This window comes from Pseudorca crassidens, chromosome 5 (assembly GCF_039906515.1).
Source record: "Pseudorca crassidens isolate mPseCra1 chromosome 5, mPseCra1.hap1, whole genome shotgun sequence".
NCBI classification, from domain to species: Eukaryota; Metazoa; Chordata; class Mammalia; order Artiodactyla; family Delphinidae; genus Pseudorca; species Pseudorca crassidens.
In genome coordinates this window covers 91,049,306-91,077,280 of record NC_090300.1, presented here as the reverse complement: position 1 = coordinate 91,077,280, position 27,975 = coordinate 91,049,306, and the positions used below count along the sequence as shown (strand labels likewise).

At 40.4% G+C, this 27,975-nt stretch overlaps 1 protein-coding gene across 4 annotated transcripts in view; it reads left to right on the top strand.

Annotated features, from left to right (window-relative positions):
• The first annotated feature begins 2,541 nt into the window (after positions 1–2,541).
• The window catches only part of TMPRSS7 (transmembrane serine protease 7), a 51,137-nt gene continuing 25,703 nt past the window's right edge, over positions 2,542–27,975 (top strand). The window contains exons 1-9 of one of the 4 annotated variants that reach the window (XM_067738917.1): positions 2,542–3,345; positions 5,571–5,784; positions 11,531–11,661; positions 15,211–15,278; positions 16,833–17,026; positions 18,294–18,332; positions 19,063–19,291; positions 20,621–20,751; positions 23,487–23,599. In XM_067738917.1, coding sequence (XP_067595018.1) covers positions 3,298–3,345; positions 5,571–5,784; positions 11,531–11,661; positions 15,211–15,278; positions 16,833–17,026; positions 18,294–18,332; positions 19,063–19,291; positions 20,621–20,751; positions 23,487–23,599 — 1,167 coding nt within the window. In that variant the 5' untranslated portion in view covers positions 2,542–3,297. The other 3 variants (XM_067738914.1, XM_067738916.1, XM_067738915.1) reach the window with 3 other exon arrangements.

Below are 27,975 nucleotides of genomic sequence, written 5' to 3'. Positions count from 1 at the left end.
GAGCCGGTGTCTCCTCTGGTTAGGCAAGGTTGGAAGTGTCACTCCCCCGCCACTGCCCCTTGCTAAGTGCTTTCTGTGCCAGAGGCTCAGAACCTTGCTCATGTTAGATAGATGACTTGGCCCTACCCCCAGGCCTTCAGATGTGCTGGGCTCATCTTTGGGCAGAAGGTTGAAGCATTTTAAATACTTTCATCAATGAATTGATGTATTGGCTAGGTTATGTGCTCTCAGCGATCACTGCCGAATCCAATGGCGAGATATTTCTCCTCTGACCCAGCTCACTGCACACTATTTGCTCACCAGCCAGTGGGCAGACACCTGCCTCCCTTCCCTCAGCACAGGGACCTTTGTTCCTGGGAAAGGAACAGAAACCTCTTCACTGTCTTTCAAGATCTTTGTGAAGGGAAGCACTAGCTTACATCTGGCCATTGTGATTGTCTTTGGCCATGTGTTCTGGGAATTGAAGGGATTTTTGCACCAGAACATCCATGCCAGCAAAAGGAGATGAATACAAGCTCATTCACCAAGACTTTCCTGTACCCCAGCTGCCTTTGCTATTGCCTCTCAAAACCAGTGGCTTATCTAGACTTGACTTATCTAGACTTGACTCCTGGAGATGATAATTTTCTCTCTAACATTTTATCAAGAAAAATTTGAAACATATACGTGAAAAAATTCTGTAGTGTAAATGCATATATCCACACCTAGATTCTACATTAATATTTGTTACACTTACTTTATCATATATCTATCCATCTGGAGGGGATCATTTTTCAACAATCCTTGAGTTGATACAATGAACACATTTTCAGTAATAATCATGGAATAAAGTGAAAAAACAATAACAAAACACATTAAAAAGTTTTATTCGACTTTATATGCATAATTTTGCTAGAAAAAGTAGTTAACAAAATAAGTATTACAGAAAAAATATTATATATAAAATATTATACCTTGCAGTTCACAGTCTGTATACTTGTTTTAAATATTAATTAATTTCGAATGGTCACATGGAGTAACAGATATGAAATAATTGCGATTCTGTTTCTTCATCTTTACAATCATGGTACTATTATTGCTCATGTTGAATATTCTGTTTAAGTGCAGGAATATGCAGTACCACAGGAGACAAGGATTCTACTCCAAGTAAACTTAAATGATTCCAAACTGTTAGAAACTTACTCTCAAAATGAGCATGTGTCATAGAGTCCTCTTGTGCTTGAGACCCACTGTACAAATGGAAGTTTTTCAAATTAACTTCTATATAATATTTCTCATTTATTAAACAATGAGTTATAAAACTGTGCTCATTTTGAAGCTTATGTATATATTATTAAAACTCGGTTGTAATGGAAGCAATTGTTTAGAACTTATACCAAAGATTTTTTTCAGAGAAAAGTATTTTATCACTGAAATTATTTAGAATTGCTGGCAAATGGAGATTAAAAAAAAATTAGCCTGTAGTTGGTTTTATGATTGTTTTAAAATTCTGTATATGTAGTTCAGCCTCCTATGATTTGCTGCCCCTTTCCCATTCTTGGTGTCAAAGAGAAACAGAGGCACACTAGTGAAAAGCTGTAAGGACAGATTTTGTTCAATACTAGCGTAATAGGGGAAAGAGTCTTCAGAATAGAACTTAGCTCAATTCCAGATACAGTAAAGACAGCTGGTCATTTATGGCAAATGAGCAGAGTGAGGGAGTCAGTGGATGGGAGATGACTAAGAGGAAACACCAAGGGTAGATAGATTCTTGCTAAAGGCAGGACAAGGATTTATACATCAAGAATGGAGGATGGAGAACTTGATCAGATATCAAAGTAGGGGGGATTCTCACTAAGCTGATAGCAAGATTCTTATTACAACTGGGTAGGCAGTTGCTGTCAGGACCCAAGAATGAGGCCTGGTCACAAAGAGAGCTCAGAGGAGCCGGTCTAAAGTTTGACTCTCAAGAAGAAAGTCTTCTCAGTGCCACTGCCCAGGACATATATTTTACTTATATTGGTGAAATGAGTAATTTTAGAAATAAGGGAAATAATACAAAAAGGATGGGCAATTAAAGAAATTTTTAAATTTCCCAATCTTATCATTATAAAGGCTAAAGCATTATCAGTCATTTCATCACTGTTATTAATAAATAACAAAGCCAGGAAGCAGATTTGTACAACATGACATAATTTGTTTGTGAGGCTTTAACTAGTAATTTTCCACCACTTTCAGTAGGCACTTTCTCACTTGCTTCTTTATGACCATCCCCTGAATGATGCAGAGTTTGTGTCCAAATCAGCAGAGCAGTGCTTCCCCTTTAAAGGGCAATTGATCAGCTTTCCATTGATTCTCAGTGTCTAGAGGGAAGCATGTCTGTGTCACAGGGACAAGGGGTGCAATGTGTCAGCCTTGTTCCACCTGTGTGCTGAGGAAAACCCTGACGGTGCATCTCACGATTACTCTCCACTTCCTACCCTTGAACCTAATTCAGATCGACATGGGGACGAATGGGAGAGAGGGGAAAAGAAGATTTTCATCAGGAAAGGCCTGGGTTTACTGAGAACTGCAAGAGAAGGGGGAGAAAAAAAGGGGGGAAAACCCCCAACCTCTTGGATAGGGATTTTCAGAGAGTATAGCTGGAAAGCTAAGAGCAGAATTGGACAGTGAGGCTTCTGGAGTTGGCTTGAGATGCCAGCAAGAGAAATGGGTGTGTGGGGGGGAATTTCTTTTCTTTTTTTCTTATTGAGGTAAAATTGGAATGGAACATTATGTAATTTCAGATGTACAACGTTATAAACTGATATTTATATACACTACAATGTACAATCACCCTAAGTCTAATCACCATCTATCACCATACAGTTCACCCCCTTCACCCATTTTACCCTCCCCTGGGCAGCATGGGGATTTCTAAGAAGCAACGCTGAGGGTTATACACTAGATCTCATAATATACTTTAGTAGGTGCAGACAAAAATATAAATGACTTGTAAATATTTGGGGGTTGTTGGACTGTATCCTTGTGAGGCAACCTTGCCTTGAGGCTGGGCTCTGAGAGGCCTGACTCATATTAGGGTAACATTAAAAAGCCTTTAGTTTGGGTTTGCAAGGCTCTCTGCTAGGTCCCTTTAACATTCACTATATAGTAATGAGGCAGCTTCAGTTTCTGAACTGGAGCCGGTGGAGGTAAATTGATTCCTTTCCTCGGAAAGCTAGCTTGAATGTGGCAACCAATTCTTCTCAAGCGGGAATGTAAGGGGCTGAAAACTGGCTTGGAGGTACCTCTGGATGTTCACCTGCAGAACGACTAAAAATGGACAAAGAAAACAGCGATGTTTCATCCAAACCTGCTGATGTGAATGTAAGTACATCGAGAGAAGCCTTCTTTGTTACTCGAATGCCATTTATTGCTGACCCTTTTAGTAAAATGAGACTGAGTTACTTTACAGAAATAAAGGAAACAATAATAAAATACTTAGCTTTCCTTTGGAACTTAATGGATTTTACAAATTTGAGCTTGTTTTAAAGTGCTGTACTTGGCAATTGATTTGCAGCTGTTTTTCTAAAACTCCAGGGAAATGGTACTGATCTCTACACAAATTCCACTTTAAAATTTAATCAGGGCTAACTGAGACTGCCTATAATGTGTTCCCACACTTAAAGACCAAACCTTGACCTTGTCAGTTCTACATGGGCTAGCATTTCTGTGTGTTTTCCTTTTTTACTTCTTGGGGGGAATATTTGAAAGTAGCTTGACACTATAGTCAAGTCATCCAACAACAGAATATTTTTCTCTTTAGAAACACCAACCTCAGTCCTGCAGGACATCACATTAGATGAGATCTGGTCTAGTTCAGTTTCAGCAGGAGGCATATAAGCTACATTTCACTCCAGGGGTTGACAGGAGTGTTTGGCAAAAAGAATGAGGAAGCCATGAATAATTTAGAATGTTCTTGGCCACATATTATCCCATTAATTGGTAGGATTAAAGACTGGAAGACATGTACTTTGTAGGGAACAGTGAGAGAGAGAGAATGAGAGCATTCTTAGAGGAGAGCTCGAAAGATTATTTCTTTGGAACTGGTACTCCATATTCTTGCCTTTAAAAGAATGTGTGTTTAAAAGTTATTTTGTCACTGAAGTTTAGTTACCCTGACATGTATAAATCTCTCCTTCAAAGAAGTTAAACTCTCACTTACATTATTAAAGAATTGACAGCATCAAATGACAGAGGATAGAGGAAAAAAAGAGGAGGGGAAAGAGTTAAATAATGTATTTTTTCCTGTTGCACAGAACACCTTGCACTAAACCCGGTAATTTTCTAATCTAACATGAGTCCCCTATTTCATTCTTTATTTTTTAATCATTCTTTCATTTGTATTGAAAACCTGAGTCACTGACCAGTTCAGTGGCTGGCTTCGAAGTGCATGCTTGTGAGGCAATGGTAGAACAATCAGTTTGATCCTTGTCCTGCATCCCTACACAAACGAGAGCATCATCCTCACATTTTTCTTCCTACTGAAGCTGAATCCGGCCTCTGTACCTCAACACTGAATTAATTTTTGGAGACAGAGTTTTGGGTGAAGTAGAAAAGAATAACTTTATTGCTTTGCCAGGCAAAGGGAGCCACAGTGGGCTAATGCCCTCAAAACTGTGTGTTTCAACCTGGAGGGGGTAGTGAGGAGTTTTATAGTAATGGTTCAAAGAGGGCATGATCAGCTCGTAGACAATCTTCTGACTGGTTGGTGGTAAGGTAACTTCTGGTTCCAACCCATCTGGGGTCTATGTGTTTGTGGGCAGCATACTGTTAATTTCTCCTACCTGATGGGGATTTCAGTATCTGAAAAACAGCTCACAGATACTGTTATATATATCCCTTGATGGGGAACCAGGACCCTGCCCCAAGGCTGCACTATTGTTTCTTTTGACTTTTCCTCCCTTGTCTCTGCATCCCCTCCCTTCCCTAATTAGCAACTGTTTGAACCAGCTTGTTGGAACTCAGGGAAGGTCATGGAGGCTGAATGAAGCCTATTTCCTGTAATCAAGAAATGGCGACACAGAAAGGCTTTTGTGCCCAGGAGTCCCACAGGGTCCTGCTCGGTATCATTACCACCAGGTCACGAAACCATAATTAAGAAATCAATTAGTTTCTCTGAGGAACTCACTTCTATTCTTACTTTCAATCTGCCTCAGCCCAGAAGACACTGTGGGAGAAAAGCTATATCGTACAAACACACACATCCCCAGAGTGGTGGACAGATGAATCAACCCCCATAGAATCCTGTCTGACCTTCAGGTCCTCTAGTCTACACTCCATAAAATTCAGGCCTATCCTCTACAGTGTCAGTTTAGCAGAGTTGGGGAGTTGAGGGAACCAGTTGAGGACCTGGGAACCATTCCACTAGAGTTCATATACCTCCTGTTTTTTTCTGATTGGTCTTAACTGTGTGATTCAATGCAAGTCAATGCTTATGTAAATAATTTGGCTTATTTAGGCCTTTTAGCACCAAGATTCTCCTGACTAGGTGGTTGCATTTAAGCTCTAGACTACTTCTAACTGTTAACACCTCTTTCATTCTTTTGAAGATATCCAATATCTCAGTTCAGGTGGTCAGTGCCCAAGGGAAGCTGCCAGGGAGACGACCACCAAGAAAACCCGTCAACAAACCCAAACCCAAACCCAAGAAGCAACTCAAGAAGAAAGCTCCCTTTTGGAACGTCCAAATCAAAATCATTCTCTTCACAGTATTTTTGTTCATCTTAGCGGTCGTAGCCTGGACACTGCTGTGGCTCTATATCAGTGAGTTGAAATCTGTGTACCTTTGGGGTTAAGTCTTGCCCTGTGAGTTCTGCATCAGCAATGCAGGCCCGATCTGACCTTGGGGGTTTCTGATAGAATTTTCTTATTTCTCAGACTGACGGTCATTTTCAAAACTGTTGAGGTTTTAAGGAAGAAGCCAGAATTGTCTTTCCCATTTCTTCTTTTACCACCACTGCTTTCTTCCCAGAGGAGCAGAGATGGGGGAATAGGATGAGAAGAGCTGAGGAGAATGCTCAGGAGCTTCTGACTGGTTCAGAAATGTAATGCATTTTTAGCTTTAAAAAAATGAATGGGATGCTAAGCTGTTTTATTTCCTCATCCACCCACTGCCTGTTTCTAGGCAACCTTAGATTTCTAGCTCCCTGAGCTTCATTTTACTCATGTGTCTTTCTCTCCTCTGTTTTGTTTTTTTTTTTTGCGGTACGCGGTACGCGGGCCTCTCACTGTTGTGGCCTCTCCCGTTGCGGAGCACAGGCTCCGGACGCACAGGCTCAGCGGCCATGGCTCACGGGCCCAGCCGCTCTGCGACATGCAGGATCTTCCCAGACCGGGGCACGAACCCGTGTCCCCTGCATCGGCAGGCGGACTCTCAACCACTGCACCACCAGGAAAGCCCTTCTCCTCTGTTTTTATGTTTTTATTTGTCCAATTGATTGTTTTTGTCAGTCTTATTGATCCTTTTGGATAGGAGTCATAACTAAGTTCTTCCTTAGAGAGTGCTTACCCAAGCAGCTCAGTAACTATAGCATTTATTGATTTATGTTGGACTTCCCACCCTACGCATATTAATATACTTGATACAAGATATGTGTACTCTCAAAGATATTAAAATTTGGTTGGAAAGCTAGATTTATAGGCAAAGAATGAATGAATATTGTCTTGAACAGTTCAGTTCATTTACATATAGAAATTGACCACCTATAATTTGTGTGGCACAATATAAGATATCAGGCACACCAAGATACATCTCCTACCTTCAAAAAGCTCACAGATGCATTTTTCTACTTTCAAAAAATCTCATAGTTCAGTACTAGAGAGAGAGTGTGAGTTGACTTTTTTTTTTTTTCTCAAGCAATTACTTTGCAATCACAGAAGGGAGACATCCAACAACCTGCCCAGGGATAGAGTCTAGATAAGTCTTCATGAACTGGTTCTTGAAAATTCATTTGACACATCTTGGGAGTGCCCACTATGAGCTGAGCTCTGTGATAAGCATGGAACAGAGTGGTAGACAGGAAAGAATCTGTCTTTACAGACTAGTGGGGGTGGTCAAGTCAATGAGCAATTAAGAAAAACACAAAAGACACAGGACCCCAATCCAGAGCAAACCAGTTTATTTCCCTTCAGCTCTCTGCCAGCCCTAAACTGATACATTTGCATTGCCCTTGCATTTTTGTACAAGGTTTCGGGACATCATTGTAAAGAGTTAATTTGTTGGTTGTGTGAAAATCAGTTAAGGGCATTTCAGCAAAACAGACCAGTACAAGCAAAGGAAAACTGGTATAAGTAAGTGAGAATTGTTCAACAAACAACAGGGGTTAGTTTTGATAGATGAAATTTGGGTATGGAGGGTGGCCTTGAGAAATGTTAAAAAACAAAAATTCAACCAAGTAAATCTGATGATCTAATTGGCTTTATTCAATGGCTCATGAATCTGGCAGCATCCCTTCTAGTAAATAAAAGGGCTTTCTGAGGGGGTGTACAAAATGGAAGGTTTTTATAGGCAGAAGGAGGGTGGGGCAAGGAAGCTATTAGCAAAAGAAAAGAAAGGATTGTTTCAGGCCAGGCCATCAAATTTTGGGGGAAGGGAATAGCAGGGTCTTTATCATGTCGATTATCACACTAGTGTTGATCAGGAAATTTCTGTTTAAAGGTCACATTCCTGAGAGAATGTGAAACTGTAATTAAGTCTTGGTTTGCAGTTTTGGGAGCAAAGGACTACATTTTGGGCTTGTGATTTTTTTTTTTTTTTTAACAGAAATGAGATGGACAGCTCATCAGGAAAACCATGTGTTACTGAACATAAGTTTGTGTGCTCAACACACAGTGAGACCAAATGAAACAAAATGGAGCTTGGATCAGAGAAAGGTTTATTGCAGGGCCAAGCAAGGAGAAAGGGTAACTCGTGCTCAGAAAAACTGAACTCCCTGATGGTTTTGGAGAAGTTTTTATAGGCAAAATTTGGGGTGAGGACTGCAGGGTGTGTGACTTTCCTCAGATTGGTTGGTGGTGAGGTAACAGGGTGGTATTCCAGGAACCTTGTGCTCATCCTGAAGTTATGATCCTCCACCTGTGTGTGGTCTCAGTTCTTGCAGAAGAACTCAAAGATATTGTTATGTATATTCCTTGAGGAGGAATCAGAATCCTGGACTATAGTTTCTTGATTGTTCCTTTGTTTCTGCATTCCCTTACTTCCCTGATTAGCAGCTGTCTGAATCTGCTCTTTGCATTCAGGAAGGTCTAAGAGGCAGAAGACTTTTTTCTTTTTTTTGCAAATAAGAAAAAGGGAGACAAAGAAAGGCTTTTGTGCCCAGGATGGCCCCACAGGGTCTTCCTCAGTTTCACATGGAGGGCTTGTATGTTAGGCTGAGCTCAAGAGTTAGACAAATGTAATCTGGTTGAAGGCTAAATTGATCTCTCTTGCATTGCTTATCCCTTGATTACTTACTGATAGTAGAAGGATGTGTGAGCTTCTAGGTAGAAGTCATAGCTTTCATTCAAATTTTAAAGAATCTGCAACAGAAAAAAAAATCTAAGGACTTTCTTGGTAAAATCAAAGACAAAAACAACTATTGCTTTATACAAGAGGCCTAGTGAGGCAAGGTGATTTGTCCAAGGTTACATTGATCTTGGGTGGCCTCGGCCTGCAGTGGCTTGAAGTAGAGTTTCGGTTCCCATCCAGGGACTGAGCCAGGAGAACACCGAATCCTAGCCACTAGACTAGTGGTCAGTGACAAGGCCCTGGCCCTATGGCTTTGCAGAAAAAAGAATTCCCACAAAGGCAGAAAGTAGTGAAACAAGTAAAGTATTTATTAGGGGAAAAAGAAGTACAGTATGTGTGGATAGACACATGGGCAGGCTCAGAGAGAGAGTCGCGAAGTGGCAGTTTGAATCACTTTTATGGGGCATTTCTTCCATGTCTCCTTTGGACAATCATTTTGATTTGCCTAGTTCAGAGTCCATATTTGGTATATCTCAGGATCTTTCCATTTGCGCGTGTGCATCTCTTAGCCAAGATGGATTCAACCAAAGAGGCGTATGGGTAGATTTGGCCACTTGGAAGTCTACGCATGTGTAGGCGGAGAGGTCTCCTGACTTTGAGAATAAAATATGTGGTCTCTTATCTTCTATCTGGGCAGGACCCAGTGTCCTCTCTCGATTGTCCTGTTATTCCCATCTGGAGTATGGTCCACAGGGAATGAACTCAAACTGTTTGCCCTGAGGGCCCATCTATCTCCTGCCTCAACATAACTTTTGTTGAACCTAAGTTCATGTGCTTGATGTACAGTGAGGCCAAACAAATCGAAATGTTGGAGTTTGGAGCAGAGAAAGGTTTATTTTAAGGGCCAAACAAGGAGAATGGACAGTTCATGCTCAAAAGACCCTAACTCCCTGATGGTCTTCAAGGAAGAGTTTTTAAAGGCAAATTTTGTTGGGGAGGGCTATGGGGTGTGTGACTTTCTTCTGATGGTTGGTGGTGAGGTAACAGGATGGTATTTCAGGAATCTCAACCATCAGCCTTCTGGTTGCAACCAGTCTGGGGTCTACGTGATTGTGCTCAGCCTGAAGTCACCATCCTCCACTGGGATAGGTCCTTAGTTCCTATAGAAGAACTCAAAGATATGTATCAGATTATTAGGTTTATCCCTTAAGGAGGAACTGGGACTCTGCACTATTGCTTCTTGACTGCTTTTCCTTTGCTTCTGCATTCCCTCACTTCTAATTAGTAACTGTTTGAATCTGCCTTTTGGAACTCAGGGAAGGTCTGGGAGGCTGAAGCCTTTTTCCTACAAACAAGAAATGGGGAAAATGGAAAGGCTTTTGTACCCAGGAGGGCCTTGAATGGTCCTGCTCTGTTTCAATCCCCCTTTTCTTTGCTACTCCTTAATCTTGAGGTGAACAAGTACAGCACAAGAAAGGGAGTAAAGTTTTGGTTAGAGAGCTTAGACATAAACTTGGCAGAGAAACTCAGTTTTAGGGGGCTCAGTTTCATAACTTCGAAGAACAAATCTAGGACAGGAGCTCAGGCCTCTGGCCCCTTCCCCACTCTCCACAACCTCACTACACTACAGGGCTAATGTGAGCCTGGATGGGTCACACAGGGAGGCTGTTCCCTGTCCTTCACAGAGGCTGCACCTTCTTTTTAATTCAGCCATCACTTATTTAGCATTTCCACGCACTGGGCATTGTGCTAAGAGAGATTATTCCCTCCCTCTCTTCCTCTCTCTCTTCCTTCCCAGGAACATTTACTGAGCTTGAAAGCTAAGTCAGGCACTCGCTACCCTGTGCTAGGGGTTGAAGGACAATAATTTACTGTTCATCTAGAAAGACAGACATGCAGAAGGAAGCTATGATACCGTGGGGCATGTGTCACAGGAAAGAAAGATACCACAGCCATGAGAGCCTGGGAATGATGCCTCATACCCGTAAGACCTTGTAACAAAAAGGAACGGCTGAAAGGAGAGTCCCTCATCTCCCTAGGCTATTCTCAGGTGCCTGAAGGCATCTCAGACACAGCAATGTCTTTGTCTGTCTTCATAGCAGTTTCTGGCCCACCTGATGCCCAGTCCCATGGTCTTCCCTGGGCAGAGTTTTTGAGCAGGAGTTGATCTCAGGTGGCCTCAGCCTGCATCAGCTTGAAGCAGGATTTCAGTTCCCTGGCCAGAGTTTGAAGTCAGGTCACAGCAGTGAGAGCACCGAACCTTAGCCACTAGACCATGAAGGCCAGTGGCCAGTGATAAGACCCTGGCCCATGGCTTTGTAGAAATGAATTTCCACATAGAGACGGAAAGTAGTGAAACAAGTGAAGTGTTTATTAGGAGAAAAAAGAGTAAGTGTAGATAAACACATGGGTGGACTCAGAGAGAGAGATGCACCCTCGTGGTAGTTTGAATCACTTATATGGGGCATTTCTTCTGGGTTTCCTTTGGCCTATCATCTTGCTTTGCCTGGCTCTTCCCACCAGGGAAGTCCAGAAGAGATGTTATTAACTACATTTAGAGCTTCACAGTCTGTAAAATATGAAGCTGTCTAGGACTTCCCTAGTGGCACAGTGGTTAAGGATCTGCCTGCCAATGCCTGCCAATGCAGGGGACACGGGTTCAAGCCCTGGTCCGGGAAGATCCCACATGCTGTGGAGCAACTAAGCCTGTGCACCACAACTACTGAGCCTGCACTCTAGACCCCACGAGCCACAACTACTGAAGCCCGGACACCTAGAGCCTGTGCTCCACAACAAGAGAAGCCACCGCAATGAGAAACACGTGCACCGCAACGAAGAGTATCTCCCGCTCACAGCAACTAGAGAAAGCCTGCACGCAGCAACAAAGACCCAGTGCAGCCACAAATAAATAAATTAAATACAAATAAATTATTTAAAAAAACTGCTTAAAGAAGGTGTCTAAAATAAAATCATTTCAGGAGCCCGACAGTGACATATATCAGACAATGCCTCACTGTCACACAGATGGAAAGACTCCTAACCACCATCTCTCCTCTCTTACAGGTAAGACAGAAAGCAGAGATGCTTTTTACTTTGCTGGGATGTTTCGCATCACCAACATTGAGTTTCTTCCTGAATACCGACAGAAGGAGTCCAGGGAATTTCTATCAGTGGCCCGGACCGTGCAACAAGTGGTGAGGTGATGGGGGGATCTTGAAAGGCTGGGGAAGGTGAGGTCAGGGGGTAAGGGATGAGGGGTTGGGGTTACAGTGTCACAGGTGAGCAGGGTGGATGAAGGAAGAACTCAGGGAAACATGGGATTTAGCTCATCTTGGTTGTAAGATAAAATTGTTTATTTGATAGAATTGCTTTTTTTTTTTCTCCTGAAATTAAAAAGAAATGGCTCTCTGAGCTTCAGTTTTTCTTATCTCTAAAATAAAAGAATTGGATCAGGTGATATTTAAGATGCCTTCCAGTACAGAAATTACATGCATACTGATTAATTCTGTGATCCATACAGATTTATTTCAACCTTGATGCACTGGTATCTCTTCACTTAAAAAAAAAACCTTTCCTATTGTAGAACTGATAAGTATTTATTGTAAAAATTTATAAAATTTACAAAAGTACTTTAAAAATATAATCTCCTTTAACATCGTCTCCAGAGATAGAGCCCCTTTTGATTCTGGACCACGTAGACACAGGACATAGGGCAAAATTGGAGTATTAGTAGATATTCAGTTTTATAATCTGACTTTTTCCTCTTAACATAAGATTGCATGTCTCTATGCAAGTTCATATTCTTTAAAAAGCATAAGTTTTGATAGCTTCAAGTTGGCAAGTCCCTTTTTATTGGATATTTAAGTTGTTTCCAATTTTTGCTATTAACAGATAACACTATAACAAAACTGCCATGTAAATTGTTTGTATCTCTGATTACTTCCTTAGCTGATTTCCTAAAAGTATAATTGGTCACACAGAAGAATATTTATCATGGCTCTTGGTACCTATTACCAATAGAAAGTTTCTGCCAGTTTGCATCTGCACAGTAATGGAGAGGGTGGCCTAGCAGTGGCGACTCTCCTGCAGTGACAGGCGCTCTGCAGTGTAAAATGAAGAAGGGCTGAGAGAGAGAGAGAGAGCAAAGACGGTAGCAGGCATAGTGGCTTTTATTGATTGAAGGCCTCCTATATACTGGGTAAAGTGTAAAACCCTTTACCATTTCAATATATCAATTATCCCTCAAATTAGCCCAAGGAGATGGACATTCTTTTAAAATCTCTTTACCATTTTTTCCAATCCCAGGCAGTATTCTTCCTTCAACACCCAAAGCCATTCCTCTCTGCTGCTGAAGTTATCCTTCAAAAATAACATTTCTCCTTTGGCTTAAGGAGACAATACTGATTCTTAAGAATAGCCAGATAAAATACTGATTCTTAAGAATAGCAGGCAAGCACTTTTCTAAATCTGTCCCCTGATTGCCCCAGTCTCATTCCTTACCACTTTCTCCCAACAGAAACCTTGTGATCTAAGGCAGTCATTACTTGTGTTATGAATAATCATTGCATTTACATGTCTGGCAGCCCTGGTTTCTGCTGCTATTCACTCAGGACCTAAAGCCATCTGTCCAATTTCTATGGAGTGAAATTCCACCCGTCATTCATGACCCATCAAAAAGCCTCCTTCTCTGTGAAATCCTCCCCAGCCTCCTGCAGAGTCAATGCTGGCTTTGTGTAGACCCCATTTATACAGTTAGTATTGCACTCAATGCATTTTATTATAGTTATTTAACATACCACCCAAAGAGGTAGGCATTTTGATCACCACTTTACAGATTAAAAAAGAGAGAGACAGAAAGAGAAAAACAAATACTGTGCGCTAACACATATATATAGAATCTAAGGAAAAAAGAAAAAAAATGTCATGAATAACCTAGGGGTAAGACAGGAATAAAGACACAGACCTACTAGAGAATGGACTTGAGGATATGGGGAGGGGGAAGGGTAAGCTGGGACAAAGTGAGAGAATGGCATGGACATATATACACTACCAAACGTAAAATAGATAGCCAGTGGGAAGCAGCCGCATAGCACAGGGAGATCAGCCTGGTGCTTTGTGACCACCCAGAGGGGTGGGATAGGGAGGGTGGGAGGGAGGGAGACGCATGAGGGAAGAGATATGGGAACATATGTATATGTATAGCATATTCACTTTGTTATAAAGCAGAAACTAACACACCATTGTAAAGCAATTATACTCCAATAAGGATGTTAAAAAAATAAAATAAAATAGATAGCTAGTGGGAAGCAGCCGCATAGCACAGGGAGATCACCTCGGGGCTTTGTGACCACCTAGAGGGGTGGGATAGTGAGGGTGGGAGGGAAACGCAAGAGGGAGGGTATACGGGGATATATGTATATGTATAGCTGATCCACTTTGTTATACAGCAGAAACTAACACACCATTGTAGAGCAATTATACTCCAATAAAGAAGTTAAAAACAAAACAACAAAACAAAAGAAAAGAAAAAAAGAAAGAGAAAAACAAATACCGTATGCTAACACATATATATGGAATCTAAAAAAAAAAAAGGTCATGAAGAACCTAAGGGCAAGATGGGAATAAAGACACAGACCTACTAGAGAATGGACTTGAGGATATGGGGAGGGGGAAGGGTAAGCTGGGACAAAGTGAGAGAGTGGCATGGACATATATACACTACCAAACGTAAAATAGCTAGCTAGTGGGAAGCAGCCGCATAGCACAGGGAGATCAGCTCAGTGCTTTATGACCACCTAGAGGGGTGGGATAGGAGGGTGGGAGGGAGGGAGATGCAAGAGGGAAGAGATATGGGGACATATGTATATGTATAGCTGATTCACTTTGTTGTAAAGCAGAAACTAACACACCATTGTAAAGCAATTATACTCCAATACAGATGTTAAAAAAAAAAAGAGAGAGAGAGAGAGAAAAAGAAAAAAAAGAAGCTCAGCATGGCTTGGTAATGTGTTCTGTGTTGCACAGTGAATTTAAACTCCATGGCCCTTTTTTTTCCACAATGCTATATTATTTCTAAGGTTTTTCATTTTTTGTTTTTTTTTCCTGGGCAATTAGGTGATTTTGCTATTATGTAAAAAGGGGACTACAGGAGGAGAAGATTTGGCAGAAGAAATTGGTTTTAGAAATGCTAAGTAAGGGCAAACAGTCAATTGACTGAAATAGCTCTCTTTTGAGATCCATTTATGGTGTTTTAAAAGATCTGGGTGTGTCCCTGGAAACGAGAGTTCTGCAGTGGGATATGGAAGTTGGACTGTGGGCACCACGCGCCCTCTAGCGGCTAATATACATTTTCCGTGGCGTGCATTGGTAGAAAAGAGGTTGGGCAGAATACCTTGTAAATACGCTTAAAGGAGTTTCGCTTATTCATTGTGGAGAAAATTAACTTTTGGAGTAGGCAGAATGCAGCAGTTAAGCTTGGTTAGGGTGTCTAAAGACAGCAATAAATGAATAAAGGTAGCTGATTAATCTTCACAGAGAGCAGAATGACAGTAAGTAACCCTGATACAGGAAGTAAGAATTTATTTGAATTCAAGGAATAATGTCTGGGTTTGGGCTTAGAGGCCTTTAGTTTGAGCCTTGCTTTTCACCTTGCTAACTGTCAGAGCTTGGACCTACGGCACACTGGGTATCATGAGAGGAAGCCAATTTGAAAGCCTTCAGACATCTTGGTTCTTCTTTTGCAGGTAAACCTGGTTTATACAACATCTGCCTTCTCCAAATTTTACCAGCAGTCGGTAGTTGCAGATGTCAGGTAATGAATGTCCCTTGCTTTGGGACTTCTATGTTCACTGCTGTAATACCTCAAAAGGCTGTGGAAGGGCTGAAAGAGTGCCATTCTCAAGTAACCACTTGGGGGCAGTTGTGGGTTAATACCCTTCTAGCACAATAGCAATCCAACTCTTTTTTTACCCCTTTTATTTATTTATTTTAAAGACTTTATGTATGTATGTATGTATGCATGCATTTATTTTTGGCTGCATTGGGTCTTCGTTGCTGCGCGCGGGCTTTCTCTAGTTGCGGTGAGCAGGGGCTACTCTTCATTGTGGTGCACAGGCTTCTCATTGCAGTGGCTTCTCTTGTTGCGGAGCACTGGCTCTAGGTGCGTGGGCTTCAGTAGTTGTGGCACACGAGACTCAGAAGATGTGGCTCGGGGGCTCTAGAGCTCCAGCTCATTAGTTGTGGAGCATCGGCTCAGTTGCTCCGTGGCATGTGGGATCTTCCTGGACCAGGACTCGAACCCGTGTGCCCTGCATTGGCAGGCGGATTAACCACTGCGCCACCAGGGAAACCTGCAGCTGAACTCTTTGTCATGCTATCATGCTGAGTTTTTTTCTTCATTTACCAAAGCCTGCCCTCTTTCCAGAACTGGGATCCTAGACCTTTGTATTAATGCCACTGGGCAAAATGACCATAAACACATCCACTATATTGGGTGAGGGCAAACAGAAAACACAGACCAGTCAGTGTCTCTCAAAATATGTTCAGTAAAAAACTGGTCACTAGAGATCTTCTGAGCAAAGAAGGATCCCATGGTCAAATAATTTTTAGGAAACTTTGTGTGCCTTGTACTGTATCCCATCTCCCCCCACCCCTGATATATCTGCAGAGATTCACAATCCGTTTGGGCAGATTAAAGGCACTGAGAAGTCTTGGAGTAAAGCAATTTGTTTCCTCTCCTTCACCTTCTATTTCCCAAATTATGTGCTATAGAACACTATCTTATGTTTTTTTCATAAAATATGACAATATTTGTGCAGGTAGGAGCTCCTACTCCAGGGTCAGATTGAAAACCAAATTAGGCTTGATTCCTGACTTGCTACTCAGTAGCTGTGTGATTTTGAGTTGTAGATGACCTTAATTTCCTCATCTGTAAAACTGGAAGCATAACAGGACCTTCCTCAAAAGATTAAATGGGATAAAGCAGCTTTAGCACTGTGTCTGGACACAGTGAGGTATCAAACATTCTAACTGTTGTTATTTGTAATAGCAGTGAATACTGATTGACATCCATAGAAATAGTATATTCTCCATGGAGATGCAAAATATACTAACAGTTCTAGATTTGAACACAGCACAAGAATACACATACCATGATGCTTTCCTTTCCAAATTCCCATGATAGGAGTCAATGGCTTCCTAAAGAAAGAAGTTAGTTGAAAGATGAACTTGAAAGATGTTGAAAGATGTGTCAGTTGAAAGATGTGTCCATTGGCCTCACCTTGAATTTATCACTTGGGTCACTGGCTCCTTATGAAAGTCTACTTCCTAAGAGGTATCCCTGGACTTCTTTCTCTTTTCACTACAGCAGTAACAACAAAGGTGGCCTCCTTGTTCACTTTTGGCTTGTGTTTGTCATGCCACATGCCAAGGGCCATATCTTCTGTGAGGACTGTGTGGCTGCCATCTTGAAGGACTCCATCCAGACAAGCATCATAAACCGGACCTCCGTGGGGAGCCTGCAGGGTCTGGCTGTGGACATGGACTCTGTGGTACTAAATGGTGATTGTTGGGTAATTCTCCTTCAAGCACTCCTTCCTGCAGCACTCTTGATACTGTCGTTGTCGTAGTCAATGTTGCCGTGAAGTACAGTCTTCCCTCTATATCCATGGACTTCGCATTCGTGGATTCAGCCAACCATGGATAGAAAACATTTGGAAAAAAAATTCTAGAAAGTTCCAAAAAGCAAAACTTGAATTTGCCACAGGCTGGCAACTATTTACACAGCATTTACACTGTATTAGGTATTAGAAGTAATCTAGAGATGATTTAAAGTATACAGGAGGATGTGCATAGGTTTTATGCAAATACTATGCCATTTTACATAAGGGATTTGAGCATTCATGAATTTTGGTATCCTTGGGTGTCTTGGATCCAATCCCCTGTGGCTACTGAGGAATGACTGTATTCTTCTCCACAATCCCAGTGGAACAGGATTAGCTGAAGACATTGGAGCTACATTGATAAAAGAAGTTGCTAAATGTTATATACAGTGATTAGACAATAGAATTGGGGTCAGAATACACATGAAAATGAATTTCTTAAAGCGTACCCTTTTCTATATTTAATTTGGCTTCATGCATCTTCAAACTAAGACTCCAAGGGATAAGGTCCTGGAGAAGGAAAATTTTGCTGAGGTTTACCTTCCTTGTTTCTTCCCTTGTTCAGACAGAACTGCGCCTGTGTTCTATAGTGTGCCCCAATGCTCCAAAATGGCCTTCCCAAAACACAGTCAGAATGCAAATTCCATCATTTGTCTTGACAGTAAAGTGGTTTAATTATTGTCTAACCCAAAATGTATGCAGTTTTCTATTTTGATTTAAATTATATATATATATGTTAGGCATATAGTAGGTTGATAAGTGTTTGTAATAAGTAATGAATCAATAAAAAAATCTCTAGTGGAAAATTCTGTACCACATATACTACTTCAGATATAGAACCAATTATTACCATGTTTAGTTGCTTTTTTATCTTCAAAAAATGTTTAAAAGTTGTTACAGCAGATGATTTCAAGCACAAAAGTAAAGAGAATCGTTTAATGAACTCTTACACACTACTCAGCTTCAACAACTATCAACTCATAGCTGTCCTATTTGATGTCTAAATACCTAAACAACCTCCCTTTTACCCTCACAGGATTATTTTAAAGCAAATCCCAGATATGTTGGATTGCTTTTAAAGGACAAGATATTTTTACTAAGCAAAATTCTAACAAAATGAAATGCTGGGACTGATAGTGTTTTTTCTATGTGCTTTTTCAATGCAGCTGGGCTTCGGTCAGATTACTCTTCAACCATAGGATCTGGTAAATTATGTCTGTGGTTTCTCCCCTGCCCTCCAACCTCCCCATCCCCAACTGCCTCCAAATCAGTATCCTTTTTGGCTGTAGTTTTCCTGTTCACATGCTGGTGTTTGTTAGTGTTCTTTCCGTTGCAAGTGACAGATATAGTATATTCAAACTAGCTTAAGCACAAAAGAAATGTGATTGCTGGGACATACGTGGAATATGCTGGCTGCAGGCATGGTTGGGTCCAGGTTCTAAGATAAAATATTGTCAGGACTCTGCATTTTTGTTTTCTTCTGCTGAGACTTCATCAAGTGGGTTCTTTCAATGTGGTGGCATAAATGGCCACCAGCAGATCCAAGCTTATGATTTATCAGTTTAGCTACCATGGTGGAAAAAAATCTCACCTGTATTTTGAGAAGTCCTTGGGCTGAGTTTCATTGTCTCAAATTGACTGACGTGCCCACTCCTGAAACAGCTGCTTTGGCTCTGATTGGTCAGTCTGGGTCGTGTGCTCACTTCTGGACCTAGGGTGAGTTTAACCCCAACCAAGCCACATGGACAGGGTAGGTGTAGTTTCTCAAAGTAAAATCTAGGTGCTATTATCAGAAGAGATGAGAGTGGATTCCAGGTTGGCAAAGACAGCAGATATTCTCCATGTGAGCTCTTTTGCTCTTTACTCTTCTATAAAGATTTCTAGAAAAATCATTCCTAAAACAAAACAAAGCAAAATAAAGTGCTGTCTCCACAGACAAAGGCTGCTCTCAGTACTTCTACGCAGATCACCTGTCTCTCCGCTACCCTCTGGAGATTTCGGCAACCTCAGGGAGGCTGATGTGCCACTTCAAGCTGGTGGCCATAGTGGGCCACCTGATCCGTCTCTCAATAGAGTCCGTCCAGATTGAAGCCGACAACTGTGTCACCGACTCCCTGACCATTTACGACTCCCTCATGCCAATCCGGAGCACCATCTTGTATAGGTATTATGCAGGCACTCTGGTTGGCAAGTGAAAAGAATTTTTACAATGTCTCTCTTTTGCAGTATCTGGCTTGCCTTTGGATTTTTTTAAACCATTTTTGTATATACTCATGAGGTCAAAGATTGACCCGTGCCCTGTTTAGTGCCCCCTGTCTTAGCCAGAGCCTGTCAGACACAGTGTTTGCTTTTCACTTCTAGCATACAACAGTCAAAATCATTGGGAACTTCAGTCAATAGTTTTGATATATATTTCACATTTTTTTGGTTTAATTTTACTTTCATTGCAATCACAGTGAAGGCTACTGTTTCAATAGAATGTGAGAATGAATATTCTATTATAATTGCATAGCATTAGTAAAACAATTTATTTTCCTTATAAAGATAACACAATGTTTATTGTGAAAATGAGGTCAATCAGAGAAGACAATGTCAATTATCTTCCATTCCCATTACCCAGAATAAATGTCTGTTATATTTTTGCATACATTCTTTCATTCATACGTGTACATAATTACACACACGTATACATATACATATCCTAGTATTTCTTACTCACTAGTAGACATCTTTTTATGAGTGCTTAATATTTTGGTAACCTAGTAATGTCAGTTAGGCTTTATTAAGAATTTGCTATTTTTACTCATTGTGCTAAAGGGCATATGAATTATCTTATCATTTTAAATGGTGTTTATGTATGTATATAATAGTACTTTATGTAAGTATTATTTATTTATATTTTGATGGTGAATGATCATGTTAAAAATTCAAACAGTGTCTAAAGATTTGTAGTGAAAAGTAAGTTTGTCACTGACGCTCACCCCTCAATCACTGTTTTTGGTTTCTTTTCACTATTCCCAGACATATTTAGTTATTATCTCATTTAATCCTCACCACAATGCTATGAGGAGTATACTGTTATTATTACTACCATTTCAGAGTTGGGAAACTGGCATTTATGAAGAACTAGTTACTTCATTGCCCAGTTAAGTGATAGAGCTGAGTTTTGAACCCAGTTTTCCCTGGTGAAGAGCCCATGACTTTAGCTATTAAATACCCTGCCTGTATACCTTGTTTGCTCTCAAGGAGTGTCCAGTGACAGCCATCCAAGAGAATTCTTCATTAGTCACTGGACAAAAATTTCGGCATCTATATCAGCTCCGCTCCATCTGTAGTCCCTTCTGGCCACTAATTGATGAAGACCTGGCTGGTAGAGTCTGATTTACAGGAACTGTGTGGATGGCCCAAGAAATGTGTGGAATTAGTGGTGGATGGAGGTCCGATCCTCAATAACCTATTGTTTATGTGCTTTTGTTTTGTTATCTGGTTTCAGAATTTGTGAACCCACAAGAACATTAATGTCATTTGTTTCGACAAATAATCTCATGTTGGTGATATTTAAGTCTCCTCAGATACCAAGGCTATCAGGAATCCGGGCATATTTCGAGGTCATTCCAGAACAAGGTAAGCTTCCCCAATTGAAAAAAAGTCATGAGAAATACTTATTATGATAGATACTCCAGTCTTATCTCTCCCAAGGCTGTGTTGTAATACTAGTTGCATTAGTCAGGACCCTGAGTCAGGTTCAAAGAGGGAGATGGTATTAGTTATTCTAACAGAGAACTTAATGTAAAGAACTGTTGACTCAGTACAGAGGTGTTAACTGGGTAACTCAAAAGGCAAAAAAACAAAACACAAAAAAACTGTAAGGTATCATGGATGTAACACATGTAGGAAGCAACTAGCACTGTAGATCTAGAGGAACAATGGAAAGGAATTGGAACGATTACAATTTAGGGCTTGGAGGAGGGGGAGGTGGTCTGTGTAATGGAACTCAGACCTATGCCCAGCTGGTGTTGGTGTCTATAAATTCGGAGGCAGGTGTTCATGAACCTGGGACCCAGACCTTTGAGGAGAGGGTGCCAGACAGCTGAGCTGGCATCTTTTAGGGAGACACAATAAAGCGGAAGTTGGAAAAACTGCTAACGGATTCAACTCTGTTACAGGAAGGAAGAGTAACTGCAAGGGTGAAGCAGCATTGCTGGGGTGACACTCCCAGGAATAAGAAACAGAGTGAAGTCTTATTCTTCCCTCTCCAGCCTTCTAGTTTCCCTTTAGCACCCCCTACTGGCAGAGCCTATCAGGTAGTGAAGGACAGAAGTGGTTTGTATAGTCCAGCCCAGCCTTGCAGAACAGAGTAGAGAGGGGTGGGTTTGGAGCTGAGGGACAATAGCTCAGTAACTAGCACATTCTTTCATGAATTCTCATTTATAGTAATGCACATAAGTGCCATCCTAGAAAGTGCTCATGATGCAAAACCCAGAGTTTTTTTTTTTTCCGGTACGCGGGCCTCTCACTGTTGTAGATTCTCCCGTTGCGGAGCACAGGCTCCGGACGCGCAGGCTCAGTGGCCATGGCTCACGGGCCCAACCGCTCCGCGGCATGTGGGATCTTCCCGGACCGGGGCACAAACCCGTGTCCCCTGCATCAGCGGGAGGACTCTCAACCACTGCGCCACCAGGGAAGCCCAAAACCCAGAGGTTTTAATGGGTTTTTCTAGTGAGCAAAAAGTGACCTCCTCTTTGTTCTTCTCTTTTTGACTTGGGTTGACGAAGTCAAACAAAACAAAATGAAAAGAGCCTTCACTGAAACTCTAATGTTTTTGTAATATTTGTTGCCTTGGAAACTGGTCAGATCTTACAGGTCATGTCTTGGTAACTTCTTTATGAGCATCAACAAAGCTAAAGGGGTCAGAATGGGAGATGGGGCTGAGGAGGGAAGAGAATTGGGCTTAAGTAGATAGTGAGAGCTACAGGTTCATCACTATTTTAGGGCAGTGGCTCATTTTGATAGGTTTTTCTCTGTCACATTGTTACAAAACAAAATGTAAAATTGATTTATTGAACTAGATATTTGAGATAGTGTTAGGTTGAAAATTATCTGTAACTCCAAAGGTTAAAAATAGAATTATAACAGAAATATTATAGTGGAATTTGTCTATCCACTCAACAAATATTTACTGAGCATCTGTTGTATGCCAGAAATGACTGTAGGTGTTAGGGAAATAGTAAACAAAATAGAAAGAAAATCAGTGCTCTTGGGCTACTTATATTCTAGCAGAAGGATGACCATAACAGTAAGAAGAGACATGTAGATTGTCTTATTTAAATAGTATAACACATTATGAAAACTGGATATCTCTTGAACAACAAATACACACTAATTTGAACAAAATTAACTCAGAAGCTTTAAAAATATATATTTACAGTGCTGCATGTCAAAATATACATACAGTGTTAATATGTTAATTATATCTCAATAAAACTAGAAGAAAAAATATATTTAAACCATGTTTTTTAAAGAAAGGAATAGCCTCCTATAGATATGTAACCAAAATAAATGATTTGAAATAGCCAGGAGATGGAAGCAACCTAAGTGTCCATTGGATGAATGGATAAAGAAGATGTGGCACATATATACAATGGAATATTACTCAGCTATAAAAAGAAACGAAATTGAGTTATTTGTAGTGAGGTGGATGGACCTAGAGTCTGTCATACAGAGTGAAGTAAGTCAGAAAGAGAAAGACAAATACCATATGCTAACACATATATATGGAATCTAAGAAAAACATGTCATGAAGAACCTAGGGGTAAGACAGGAATAAAGACACAGACCTACTAGAGAATGGACTTAAGGATATGGAGAGGGGGAAGGGTAAGCTGTGACAAAGTGAGAGAGTGGCATGGACATATATACACTACCAAACGTAAAATAGATAGCTAGTGGGAAGCAGCCGCATAGCACAGGGAGATCAGCTCCGTGCTTTGTGACCACCTAGGGGGGTGGGATAGGGAGGGTGGGAGGGAGAGAGATGCAAGAGGGAAGAGATATGGGAACATATGTATATGTATAGCTGATTCACTTTGTTATAAAGCAGAAACTAACACACCATTGTAAAGCAATTATACTCCAATAAAGATGTAAAAAAAAAAAAGATTTGAAAACAAGTATAGACTTTGAACAGTATATTAGCTATACATCCATAGGGAACTATTTTTTTTAAATAGTTTAATTTCAAAAATACATAAGCTTATTGACCAAGAAAATGTGCATTTGTAGTTAAAGAAATGTATGCTGTCTATTTCCCATAATCTCACAACTGAAAATCATTGTGTGTTACTGGATATTTTTTTCAGAATGTGAAAACACAGTGTTGGTCAAAGAAATCACTGGCTTTGAAGGGAAAATTTCAAGTCCATATTACCCAAGCTACTACCCTCCAAAATGCAAGTGTACCTGGAAATTTCAGGTAGCCTAGTTTTAACAGTATCTTAGAAAAATATTGCTATCCTATTTTTAGTAGCTATTTATTTTTGAATTTAATTATACTTATTTTTTAAATTACAAAAAGAATGTCAGTTAATTTTATAATATTTAAACCTTATTAAAATATATTATCTAGAACATGAAGGTTTGTTGTAATTTCAAGCCGCTGCTCACAATTAACTGCTTTTTGCAGACTGGGGCTTATTTGTCCAGTTTCTTACTTTGTATTAAAAAGAGCAAAGACATTGTTATAGGATCAAACTGTTTATTTTATTATGGTAGAGCTCATTTATTAATTTTTAATTACTTCATCAGCATTATAATGAGAATAATAAAGAAATAATAAATTGAATTAGGCAATATATATTTCAGCTGTATAAGCAAATCAGAGTGTAAATTTATATAAGGTACATATGTCTCCCTCTGGCGCTAGACAGGTAGTCCCTGGTTTCTGTTTGTTTCTCAAAATCTCAGTGTCTAACCTATTTTTCTTTCTCCAGCTGTTATATTAATGTGGAGGGAGGTCGCCTTTGCTCTTTCAGCATATACATATGAAATCATTTTTGTGGGGCATAGCAGTTAGATGTAAGTGACAAGCAGTGTCTAGTTTGTATTCATTCAACATATTATTATTAAATGCCTGCTCCGTGTCAGGCAGTATTCTGAACACTGGGATGCATGAGATCTCTCTCTCTCTCTCTCTCTCTCTCACACACACACACACACACACACACACACACACACACACAAGCTCTGCTGTCATGGAGTCCTCTATAAAGTAGGGGGAGACAGGTGACAAAGAAATAAACAAGTAAATACGTGCAGTGTGTTCCACGATGGTACAATGCTATGGAGAATACAGCAGGGGAGGGGCTCTGTAGCTGAGTGGGGGTGGTGGGGGTGTGAAAGGTAGGAAGTCTGGGATTTGTTATCTCAAGTAGGATGGTCAGGGAAAGCCTCACTGACAAGGGGACATTTGCATAGAAACTTGAGACACGATGGAACTAACCTGGTGCGTGCTGAGGGTAAGAGTGTCCCGGGCAAAGGGAAGAGCTGAGGCAAAGGCCCCGAGGAGGCAGGAGAGTGCTTGCTGCATGTAGGGTTCGTGCACAGTCCTAACAGTTAAATATTGAAATGTTTTTATTATACCCAAATCTCTACCTACTAGTAGGCATCCTTAAATTATTTTTTTATCATTATCCCAAATATTTAAAATATAATGAAGACATAAAAGGTTCTGGATTCTTGCTCACTGCCCAATTCTTGGTGCCTTAGAGCAGCAAAAGCTCAGAGCCTCAGGTGACTAGCAAGTCTGAAGGTGGGGAGAGGGGTAGATGGAAAGAGAAGAAAAGAAGCGCTGGGGAAAGAGGAGGGAAAGGCATCAAACCTCTGCCTCTTCAACTCTCCAATAAGCAGAGTTATCTTCTTTATAATATCTAGAACAAGAAAGACCCCGTTCCCAGAAGCTCCATCAAGTGTTTGAAAGTCCTTTGAGATAAAACAAATGTTGATCCCATGGTAACTCACAAGATTTAAAAGGAAAATCCCTAAACGTTGCTGTGATTAAGTTTTAGTCAGGGTACAAAAAAAAAAATCAGATCACTTTCTGTTTCACTGGGTCAAGGGTTAGAAATGCTGAATAGGAAATCTTTTTTTTTTTTTTTTTTTTTTTTTTTTTTTTTTGCGGTACGCGGGCCTCTCACTGTTGTGGCCTCTCCTGTTGCAGAGCACAGGCTCCGGACGCGCAGGCTCAGCGGCCATGGCTCACGGGCCCAGCCGCTCCGCGGCATGTGGGATCTTCCCGAACCGGGGCACGAGCCCGTGTCCCCTGCATCGGCAGGCGGACTCTCAACCACTGCGCCACCAGGGAAGCCCCAATAGGAAATCTTGACAAGGAAAAGAGCATGGGGGTGGGGGATGGGAAAGGGGAGACAGGAAACATTGGGGACAGACTTGTGCGAAGACACCATTCCCCAGAGGTCAAGGTTGGTTGTTCTCAGTGAGGAGGTTAAATAAAGCTATTGCTTTCTTGGAAGGCTTTGAGCAGCCACCGGTAGCTGTGTGACAGCATGTTGCTTTTTTTTTTTTTTTTTTGAATTTTTGAATGTTATTTAATTTATTTTTTTATAGAGCAGGTTCTTATTAGTCATCCATTTTATACACATCAGTGTATACATGTCCATCCCAATCGCCCAATTCATCACACCACCACCCACACCCCCTGCCGCTTTCCCCCCTTGGTGTCCATATAATTGTTCTCTATATCTGTGTCTCTATTTCTGCCCTGCAAACTGGTTCACCTGTACCATTTTTCTAGGTTCCCCATATATGCATTAATATACAATATTTGTTTTTCTCTTTCTGACTTACTTCACTCTGTATGATTGTCTCTAGATTCATCCACATCTCTACAAATGACCCAATTTCATTCCTTTTTGTGGCTGAATAATATTCCATTGTATATGTACCACATCTTCTTTATCCATTCGTCTGTCATTGGGCATTTAGGTTGCTTCCATGACCTGGCTATTATAAGTAGTGCTGCTATGAACATTGGGGTGCATGTGTCTTTCTGAATTATGGTTTTCTCTGGGTATATGCCCTGTAGTGGGATTGCTGGCTCATATGGTAATTCTATTTTTAGTTTCTTAAGGAACCTCCATACTTTTATTCATAGTGGCTTTATCAATTTATATTCCCACCAACAGTGCAAGAGGGTTCCTTTTCTCCACACCCTCTCCAGCATTTGTTATTTTTTTCTTCTTTTTTTTTTATTCAAACAGAAAGTCACAAAAATTATAATCATCCCCATCAGTTCACTCAGTCCCAGGTAATTAATTTTTTTTCATCTTGATCTTTTTTTAGCACTTTTATGAATTCATCAGTTTTCCATTAGAGTTCTCAAAATGCTTATTCATTCAGTTCAGCAGTATAGTCAGTTACCAGAAACCTGTACTTGTCAGAGATTTTTCCATGAATTCCTTGAAGATGAAACACTTTTAGAGGAACATTTTTGCAAAAGCATCAGAGTATACCCAGAACTGTCTGTAAATGACAAAAGACTTAAAAATGACCACAGATAAAGATTTGATGAAAGTTCATAATAATGCAATTGACAAGGAAATTTAGTTACTTCTGAGATATACATTTTAAAGTAATAACTAGAATTATAACTTATAACATTATACCAGAACATATAAGATTTTTAGAAATTTCATGTAATGTCTGAAACATTTATATTAACATATTTCTATATAAATAACCCAAAGAAAGATTAGTATTAGTTGTTTTTTGTTTTGTTTTTTTTATACTGCAGGTTCTTATTAGTCATCAATTTTATACACATTAGTGTATACATGTCAATCCCAATCGCCCAATTCAGCACACCACCAACCCCACCCCACTGCGGTTTTCCCCCCTTTGTGTCTATAGGTTTGTTCTCTACATCTGTGTCTCAACTTCTGCCCTGCAAACTGGTTCATCTGTACCATTTTTCTAGGTTCTACATACATGTGTTAATATACGATATTTGTTTTTCTCTTTCTGACTTACTTCATTCTGTATGACAGTTTCTAGATCCATCCATGTCTCAACAAATGACCCAATACCATTCCTTTCTATGGTGAAGTAATATTCCATTGTATATATGTACCACATCTTCTTTATCCATTTGGCTGTTGATGGGCATTTAGGTTGCTTCCATGACCTGGCTATTGTAAACAGTGCTGCAATGAACATTGGGGTGCATGTGTCTTTTTGAATTATGGTTTTCTCTGGGTATATGCCCAGTAGTGGGATTGCTGGATCATATGGTAATTCTATTTTTAGATTTTTAAGGAACCTCCATACTGTTCTCCATAGTGGCTGTATCAATTTACATTCCCACCAACAGTGCAAGAGGGTTCCCTTTTCTCCACACCCTCTCTAGCATTTGTTGTTTGTAGATTTTCTGATGATGCCCATTCTAACTGGTGTGAGGTGATACCTCATTGTAGTTTTCATTTGTGTTTCTCAAATAATTAGTGATGTTGAGCAGCTTTTCATGTGCTTTTTGGCCATCTATATGTCTTCTTTGCAGAAATGTCTGTTTAGGTTTTCTGCCCATTTTTGGATAGGGTTGTTTGTTTCTTTAATATTGAGCTGCATGAGCTGTTTATATATTTTGGAGATTAATCCTTTGTCCATTGATTCGTTTGCAAATATTTTCTCCCATTATGAGGGTTGTCTTTTCATCTTGTTTATGGTTTCCTATGCTGTGCAAAAGCTTTTAAGTTTCATTAGGTCCCACTTGTTTTTTTTTTTTTTTTTTTTTGCAGTACAGGGGCCTCTCACTGTTGTGGCTTCTCCTGTTGCGGAGCA